The sequence below is a fragment of the Salmo salar genome, chromosome 18 (assembly GCF_965601325.2).
Source record: "Salmo salar chromosome 18, fSalSal1, whole genome shotgun sequence".
Lineage (NCBI taxonomy): Eukaryota > Metazoa > Chordata > Actinopteri > Salmoniformes > Salmonidae > Salmo > Salmo salar.
Genome location: NC_138308.1, coordinates 6,248,736 through 6,258,433, shown reverse-complemented (window position 1 = coordinate 6,258,433; position 9,698 = coordinate 6,248,736). Strand labels below are relative to the sequence as shown.

Here is a 9,698-nt window from a genome sequence, read left to right as displayed (position 1 = left end):
TTATGCAAACCAGACGGCATAGTTTTCTTGTTTTAAAATGTATGAATAGCCAGGGGCACACTTCAACACTCAGACATAATTTACAAACAAAGCACTTGTGTTTAGTGAGTCCGCCAGATCAGAGGCAGAACTAGAGATGACCAGGGATGTTCGCTTAAAAAGTATGTGAATTGGACCATTTTCCTGTCCTGCTAAGCATTCGAAATGTAACGAGTACTTTTGAGTGTCAAGGAAAATGTATGGAGTAAAAAGTAAATATTTTCTTTAGGAATGCAGTGAAGTAAAAGTAAAAGTTGTCAAAAATATAAATATTAAAGTAAAGTACAGATACCCCAAAAAACTACTTAAGTAGTACTTTAAAGTATTTCTACTTAAGTACTTTACACCACTGACAATGGGGGACCAAATTCACAAAGCATCTTAGAGTAGGAGTGCTGATCTAGGATCAGTTTTGCATTGAAATCATAATGAATAAGATGGGGGACCTGATCCTCGATCTGCTTTATGAATACAGGCCCAGATAAAGGAACTAGTGCCCTGTTGAAACCAGTTGTTATATGAGTGTAATGGCTGTTCTGTGTAGTTGGAAGATGATACAGTATATTTGTGAGAAATGGTCTGCCTTAGGAGATCAGAAGAAGGACAGAGACTGACTCAGGTAAGACCACAGACACATACCTCACATAATATAATAGAATCGAACCGACGTTCCTGGCATTGCAAGGGCCGTGTTTTACCAACTGAGTGCCTGTGCCTGTGCCCACACTCATGTGTCTGGTGTTCCAGAGCCGAGGATCCTGTGTGAGTCAGGTGCAGAGGCAGGGAGGAAGAGGAGGAGGGACTGTGAGCACCTAACCTTTTTCACCGTCCCAACTGAGACTACTACCCCTCTCACTGAGCCATGCCTCCCGAGCCCACAACCCCTGAATGTGTGTTTGTATGTATCAGGTTGTATACTGGTTGTATATGAAAGGTTTGATAATGTATTTTTTTAATCATCCAGATGATATCCTATGGGATTCCAATAGCTCACCGCTGCTGTCAGAATCTCATCTGTTATAGTTAGCGAAGTGTGTGTGTGTGTGTGTGTACGGTGTGTTTGTATTGTGTGTGTGTACAGTGTGTGAGTCAGTGGTAACTATGTTAACAGGGTCGTTTAAGCTCAGACAACCAGCAGAGTGTTTTAATAATGTTTCTGACAGAAGAATTAATAAAAACAGGAGGAGGTCGTATCAGCTGTCTCCTAGCTAGTTGGCATGTGTGTGTGTCCTGCTGAGCTGTTGTCAGATAACCAGGCCTTTTCACGCTTATTAATCCAGGAGCACTGTCCTCAGAGCCCCCACACACACACAATCTCCAGCATGATTAGACTACCACCGCCGATAGTGTGATTATGATGGTAATGTGTGTGGGGAGAAATCAATGGTATGACATTAGCCTCTCAGTCAATAAGAATCCTCCTCTCTTCCACTCATCCACCTCTCCTCTTCTCTTACATTTTCCTCTCGTCCTCTCCTCAGTTCATCTGATTTCCTCCTTTCTTTTCCTCCTCTGCCTCCATTAGTGGAATCACATCCGCTTGATAATTCATAGTCGCTTTAGTTAATGTCTCTGTAGGTTGTATGCGCATTATTGTGGGTTGTTTTTTCTGTTGCCAATACATATACTTTTTTTCTACATCTATCACACTGTGTGTGTGTGTGTGTGTGTGTGTGTGTGTGTGTGTGTGTGTGTGTGTGGTGTGTGTGTGTGTGTGTGTGTGTGTGTGTGTGTGTGTGTGTGTGTGTGTGTGTGTGTGTGTGTGTGTGTGTGTGTGTGTGCGTGCACGCACGCTTGTGTTTGTTCAGACGAGTGGCTCTGGCTATGATCACTTAGCAGGTCTCCTATTGTGTGTGTGGCATTGATTAATTTCCCTAATAATCATCAGGCCCCTTTCTCTCCCAGTATGTGCGATTTGATTAGTAATCATTGTGAGGGGCCTGTGGGTGAGTTGAGGCCCCATATGTTTTTTGGGTGGTGGGTCCCAGGGGGCAGAGAAAGGGAGAGAGACAGTAAGGGGGCCAGGTGTGCGCACACACACACACACACACACACACACACACACCACACACACACACACACACACACACACACACACACACACACACACACACACACACACACACACACACACACACACAGTGGGAAATGAGGGGGGACAATAGAATTAGTCACACATAATCACAATCGTAGCCGTGACTGGCTTCAGAGTCACACATAATACAAGCATCAGGGTCCATTCACGCTCTAAGTCTAGCTGAAGCATCGCCATCTTGGCCAGTCTCTATCTTATCCGATCAATCAATGTTAATAATCTCAATAATGAAGTGGTGACTGTGTCATTTTAATCATGATGAAGACGTGTGATTAAAATGATCAATCAAGTGCACCCTGAAATGGTGATGATGTCTTTACATCCCATGAGAGTACAAGGGTAGACATGGGCTGGGTTTCATGGTTTGCATATTAGTTTGTGAAATTTTACAATGGATACACTGTAAATGAATGCATAACTGTTTCTTTAAAATTGTTATAAATTCATGTAAAGGGTTCAAATTCAAGTTGGGTAGTACAATTAATATGTGCAATGTTTTTAGCCTCACTTTGATGTACCCTGTCATGTCCTCCGATGATGATGCAACACTGACTCTCTGTCGTGTCCTCTCTCTTCCAGGTTAAAGCTAATGTGTGTGTGGTGGTGATCAGTGGCCTGTCTGTAACAGAGGGGCTGCTGTTGTTTGGGAGAGACAGTCTGTACGTGTGTGAGGTCTTTGCCGTTTGCCGCAGGAAACCGGAGAGAGAGAGATTTCCCTCTCTTTCTACCTCACCTCCTCGTTATTTTGTCACTTTCTCCCGTCCTACTCTCTCTGTACACGTTGTTCGGTGGTGCCAGCACTGAGGTGACGTTAGAGGGGTTTCTGAGGTCATAACTAATGCCAGGTGAATGTAGGCACATACACATACACAACATGTAGATAATGTACACTGCTCAAAAAAATAAAAGGAACACTTAAACAACACATCCTAGATCTGAATGAAAGAAATAATCTTATTAAATATTTTTTCTTTACATAGTTGAATGTGCTGACAACAAAATCACACAAAAATAATCAATGGAAATCCAATTTATCAACCCATGGAGGTCTGGATTTGGAGTCACACTTAAAATTAAAGTGGAAAACCACACTACAGGCTGATCCAACTTTGATGTAATGTCCTTAAAACAAGTCAAAATGAGGCTCAGGAGTGTGTGTGGCCTTCACGTGCCTGTATGACCTCCCTACAACGCCTGGGCATGCTCCTGATGAGGTGGCGGATGGTCTCCTGAGGGATCTCCTCCCAGACCTGGACTAAAGCATCCGCCAACTCCTGGACAGTCTGTGGTGCAACGTAGCGTTGGTGGATGGAGCGAGACATGATGTCCCAGATGTGCTCAATTGGATTCAGGTCTGGGGAACGGGCGGGCCAGTCCATAGCATCAATGCCTTCCTCTTGCAGGAACTGCTGACACACTCCAGCCACATGAGGTCTAGCATTGTCTTGCATTAGGAGGAACCCAGGGCCAACCGCACCAGCATATGGTCTCACAAGGGGTCTGAGGATCTCATCTCGGTACCTAATGGCAGTCAGGCTACCTCTGGCGAGAACATGGAGGGCTGTGCGGCCCCCCAAAGAAATGCCACCCCACACCATGACTGACCCACCGCCAAACCGGTCATGCTGGAGGATGTTGCAGGCAGCAGAACGTTCTCCACGGCGTCTCCAGACTCTGTCACGTCTGTCACGTGCTCAGTGTGAACCTGCTTTCATCTGTGAAGAGCACAGGGTGCCAGTGGCGAATTTGCCAATCTTCGTGTTCTCTGGCAAATGCCAAACGTCCTGCACGGTGTTGGGCTGTAAGCACAACCCCCACCTGTGGACGTTGGGCCCTCATACCACCCTCATGGAGTCTGTTTCTGACCGTTTGAGCAGACACATGCACATTTGTTGCCTGCTGGAGGTCATTTTGCAGGGCTCTGGCAGTGCTCCTCCTGCTCCTCCTTGCACAAAGGCGGAGGTAGCGGTCCTGCTGCTGGGTTGTTGCCCTCCTACGGCCTCTTCCATGTCTCCTGATGTACTGGCCTGTCTCCTGGTAGCGCCTCCATGCTCTGGACACTACGCTGACAGACACAGCAAACCTTCTTGCCACAGCTCGCATTGATGTGCCATCCTGGATGAGCTGCACTACCTGAGCCACTTGTGTGGGTTGTAGACTCCGTCTCATGCTACCACTAGAGTGAAAGCACCGCCAGTATTCAAAAGTGACCAAAACATCAGCCAGGAAGCATAGGAACTGAGAAGTGGTCTATGGTCACCACCTGCAGAACCACTCCTTTATTGGGGGTGTCTTGCTTATTGCCTATAATTCCACCTGTTGTCTATTCCATTTGCACAACAGCATGTGACATTTATTGTCAATCAGTGTTGCTTCCTAAGTGGACAGTTTGATTTCACAGAAGTGTGATTGACTTGGAGTTACATTGTGTTGTTTAAGTGTTCCCTTTATTTTTTTGAGCAGTATATATAGTAGAAACAGAAAGAACACACTGCAAATGTTCAACACATTCTTTATTTCAACATTTTACAACATGAAGACTGAAGCCAACCTTTCCTAATGGCCTGTGGAATCATTGTTTCACAGGTAAAATAACAAATACTGTAAATTCAGCTAATGTTCATTGTCGACCTTCACAAACAGTGACACAGTGCCAGGTGACGTACATTGATATGACCTGACTTCAATAGAAAAGTATATTCATTAGAAAATTACAATGGCAACATGTTGTCCATTTTGTCGGTTTGAGCACTGTCCATTTGGATCAATCATCACATCATAGAACTCAGCTCAATTGCTCATTGGTTATGTAGAACTATATCCAGTTGTTCATTGGCTGTCCTTGAGTGTCAACCTCTCCCTGGACCATTATTCGTCACTCCTCACCTCCACTGTTCCTGATTGGCTTGGGCCACTGAGTTTGGCGTAATCAGCCCGGAGTACGGCACACCCCTGCCCTCCGCATTACCCTCTCTGTCCCTCCTCCCTCCTAGCATCCACCTCCTCTCCTTCTTGCAACTCTCCAAACAGGACCCACACAGACTCCCCTCCTTAGCCAGGTACACCCCCTCCTCCAGCCCCCCTTCACCCCTCGTCGCTCCCGAGTCTCCCTGGGCGTAGGACAAAGGGTTCCTCTTGGTGTTGAGTCTGATAATGCTCGGTAACACCTTGATAAACTCAGGCAGGGAGGGGAACAGGTTATCAAACAGGCCCAGCTCTTGGAGACTACAAAGCCCCACCATGGTGGGAGGCAGGGTGTCCAGGCGGTTCATGCCCAGGTTGAGGCTCCGTAGGTGGGCTAGGTTGCCTAGCGAAGGGGGAAGACCTGCGGAGGTCAGGCGATTGTTGGATAGGTTGAGGTGTGACAGCGCCACCAATTGGCTGACTGTCTCCGGTATGGCGTCCAACTGGTTGCTATGGAGATCCATCCAGCGGAGCGAGGCCAGGTCACCTGGATGACCAGAGAGGAGATACGTTTTACTTAATTGTGTCATCCTATGTATGTGCTTTGTTCTGTGTTTTTTAGAAGGTGGGCTCAATACACATCTGTGTGACTTACTAACAGACCTAATCAACAACAGAATCCAAATCTGCCAAGACTGACACTATTTGCTCTTCCCAATGTGACCACACCTCAAGGCACGCATCAATTCTTTGCCGATTGGAATTCTGTCACTCACATATTATGATGTTATTACGTAAGTCTACCATTTAAAATAGCCAAACGACCTAAAGGACGGTAAATAAATACCAATGAAGTCTGGTAGCTTCTTGAGTTGGTTGCGGCTGAGGTCCAGCTCGTTGAGGTCTGGTAGTTTGAGGAGACACTTGGGGAAGGTTGCGATCCCCATATTACTGAGGTCCAGTCTGCGGTGGCCATCAGTGGTCACACGCACAGCGTTCTTGGCCATCTTCAGAGTCACCTTCTTCCCCTTAGCACCTCCTCCTTTCTTCCCTCCTTTAGCCATGGTGCTGCAGGGAGACATGGTTAGAACAATCAATCACATTATATCATTATCAGTGGTTATCCAGACTGGGTAGCGTGTTTCAGTACCAAAGGTGGCCAGAGCATGCGTGTGTCGTGAGTCCTCCCTGCAGAGTAACTGAGTCCCAAACCATATTGTGTGTGTGTGTGTGTGTGTGTCTGTGTGTGTGTGCGCGTGTGTGTGCGCGTGTGTGTGTGCGCGATGGAGAAAGAGTGAGAGTGAAATGAGAAGGCTGATGTTATTTACACAGGGGCTCATGTCTGGCCTGGGGTGGAAGAGAGGGATCCATGCTCTCTGCAGAGAGAGAAATGTAGACCTGTGTGTGTGTGTGTGTGTGTGTGTGTGTGTGTGTGTGTGTGTGTGTGTGTGTGTGTGTGTGTGTGTGTGTGTGTCTGCTCCTGCCTGTTCACCCAGTGTTTCCCTTATTAAGGCTAATGACTGACAGAGTTCTATCTCAACAGCAGAGAGGCGACAGAACAGACACAGAGTAATACATACATAAGGTAATACTGGTAAACAAATGAGTGGTGAAGCTTCCACACAGTTCAGCTGGTTGAACTGGGAAGCCTCTCCCAGGTGGGGAGTGTGTATGCATGTGTGAAAAGAGACTGAGTCAAATCAGGACTTTGATAGATTACGGTTAGGGCTCTGCTCCTCTCCCCTCTGTTGCAGAGAGCAGTGTGTGTGTGTGTCTCAGAGAGCAGTGTGTGTGTCTGTATTAAAACCCTAAGGCCCTCTATCGCCTCATTAATCATATTGAGGATCACAGAGAACAGAGAGGTGATTCACCATCGCTTGTTTCCATTACAACCTTAGATAGGAAACTATTGCTTGCAATTACTACCTGCAATTATACTATATTGTACAGAGCGACAAATGCAATGATTGATTTAGGCTGCTTTTACAAAAATAATGTGATAAGGAATTACTTGGGGTAAAAATTGCATACACTTCAGATCGCTCTTGATTTGTGAAATCAAGTGTATGACTTTGTATTAGTATCGTAGAACCCAGAGATATTTCTGTAAATGGGAATGAGACCAGTACGTTTACCACAAGTCTGCTGTTCAGACTTTATTTCTGGGCTTTACAGGTGAGTGATAACTGAATATTATTGAGCTTAGTTAAACAAGATGTCCTGATTTAAGCCCAAATCCATTTTTGGAATTAACTTAGGGGCTTTTCACACTACTGAGCCGAACCAAGCCAAGCCAAACCAAGCTGTACTGAGCCCGCCTAGTTACATATGCATCCACCATAGTTGCTGGAACCATGTTGAAAAGAAATGGCCTTTCCATGCCTGCATATTTTGGTTGGGGTTGGCACGATAGTGTGAAATATAAGTTATGTAATGTAGTAATAGATGAGGATAAGTCATAACCCCCCCTATCAACATCGGCGAGACCGCAGTGGAGAAGGTAGAAGCTTCGTTCCTCTGCGTACACATCACTGACAGACTGATATGGTCCACCCACACAGATATTGTGGTGAAGAAGTCGCAGCAGCGCCTCTTCAACCTCCGGAGGCTGAAGAAGTTCGGCTTGGCACCTAAAACCCTCCCAAACCTTTACAGATGCACAATTGAGAGCATCCTGTCGGGCCGTATCAACGCCTGGTACGGCAACCGCACCACCCGCAACTGCAAGGCTCTCCAGAGGGTGGTGCGGTCTGCCCAACACATCACTGGGGGCAAACTACCTGACCTCCAGGACACCTACAGCACCCGATGTCAGGCCAAAAATATCATCAAGGACAACAACCGCCCGAGCCACTGCCTGTTCACCCTGCTATCATCCAGAAGGTGAGGTCAGTACAGGTGCATCAAAGCTGGGACCGAGAGACTGAAAAACAGCTTCTATCTCAAAGCCTTCAGACTGTTAAATAGCCATCACTCGCATATTAGAGGCTGCTGTCCTATATACATAGACTTGAAATCACTGGCCACTTTAATAATGGAACACTAGTCACTTTAATAATGTTTACACATCTTACATTACTCATCTCATATGTAAATACTGTATCCTATTCTACTGTATCTTAGTTTATGCCACTCTGACATTGCTCATCCATATATTTATATATTTTTAATTCCATTCCTTTACTTTAGATTGTGTGTATTGTTAGATATTACTTGTTAGATATTATTGCATTATTGGAGTTAGAAAACTAGCATTTCGCTACAACCGCAATATCTCCTAAAAACGTGTATGTGACAAATAACATTTGATTTGATTTAAGTACTTACCATGCTTTATCTACAGTAGAGTGAAGAGGTTCAACCAGTTGATCTGGCCTGTGAAGTTTGGTAGCAGTGTAGTGTGTCTGTCAGCAGCTCCAGTTAACTGGCCATTCCATGCCACCTGAGAACCATGCTCCTTACAATCATAGAAAATTCAGTTTTCAGACAATGCTGCAACTGGCAATTGCAAAACACTGTAGGCTTCTGATGTTTCAGTTAGTGGACTCCATTAGAGTATAGTTTATAGTAGTATCAAACTTGAAAACACCTTTTATATGTGGATGAATAGATTTAGAGTTGAGTTTAGTCCTGAAATATGCACTCTCAATGCCCCAGTTGCACCCTCCCTCTTCCACTCTCTTTTTCTCTACACAGAGGTGGGCAGGAAAAGGTTTCTGTTGTTTAAAGACGTTACTAAGCAACAGGAGTCTGTGGCGCCAGGACTTTATGAGAGAGAGAGAGAGAGAGAGAGAGAGAGAGAGAGAGAGAGAGAGAGAGAGAGAGAGAGAGAGAGAGAGAGAGAGAGAGAGAGAGAGAGAGAGAGAGAGAGAGAGAGAGAGAGAGAGAGAGAGAGAGAGAGAGAGAGAGAGACCCCCAGAGTGAGAGGGGATTGAAATTTCAGCAGCCATTAAAATGTAATATTCTCCCAAATCAGATTAAAATATATCTAGAAAATGTACAGTTTTTGGCATAGATACTGTGGAGCTTAAACACACCGATTATATTGCAGGCTTCAGTTGTTGGAATGAGATATTTTGTGGGAGTAGTGCTAGTGCTCAGTAGTTGGCAGGTCTTCTAATGTCTGAACCCCCTCTTTTGAACCCTGGCTTAATGATCATGATATTACAGTTGAATTAGAAAACAGTTGGAGAAGAATCTTCTATGCCACTTCTATGGCTTAGTAAGAGTTCCTTTCTCTGTTGAAAAGCAGGAAACACACACACACACACACACACACACACACACACACACACACACACACACACACACACACACACACACACACACACACACACACACCAACACACACCAACACACACACACACACACACACACACCCAACACACACACACACACACACACACACACCAACACACACACCTCATGTGTGGTGAAGGCTCCTTATTGGTTTCACATCTTCAAACTCCTGTATAAAAAAGCATAATAGAGCATTGGCTCACCTTAATGTCATAAAGTAGGCTACCTAGTTATATTCGACCAACAACTGTCTCTGATAATATTCTATGGAACACTTGTGTTGTCTTCGGGGACAAAAATAACTAATTCCCTGTAAACCCATAGATGGCACCATACGCTACTCTACATGAGAACACACTTC

General features: G+C 45.3%; 1 protein-coding gene across 1 annotated transcript; it reads right to left on the bottom strand.

The window, feature by feature from the left end:
* Window positions 1–4,632: 4,632 nt before the first annotated feature.
* Window positions 4,633–8,726, bottom strand: lrrc18a (leucine rich repeat containing 18a). The gene is made up of 3 exons (XM_014154450.3): window positions 8,366–8,726; window positions 5,886–6,106; window positions 4,633–5,585 (listed from the first exon to the last, which is right to left on the bottom strand). The coding sequence occupies exons 2-3, from the start codon at window positions 6,100–6,102 to the stop codon at window positions 5,017–5,019; spliced, it is 786 nt and encodes a 261-aa protein (XP_014009925.1). The 5' UTR covers window positions 6,103–6,106; window positions 8,366–8,726; the 3' UTR covers window positions 4,633–5,016.
* Between the last annotated feature and the right edge of the window lie 972 nt (window positions 8,727–9,698).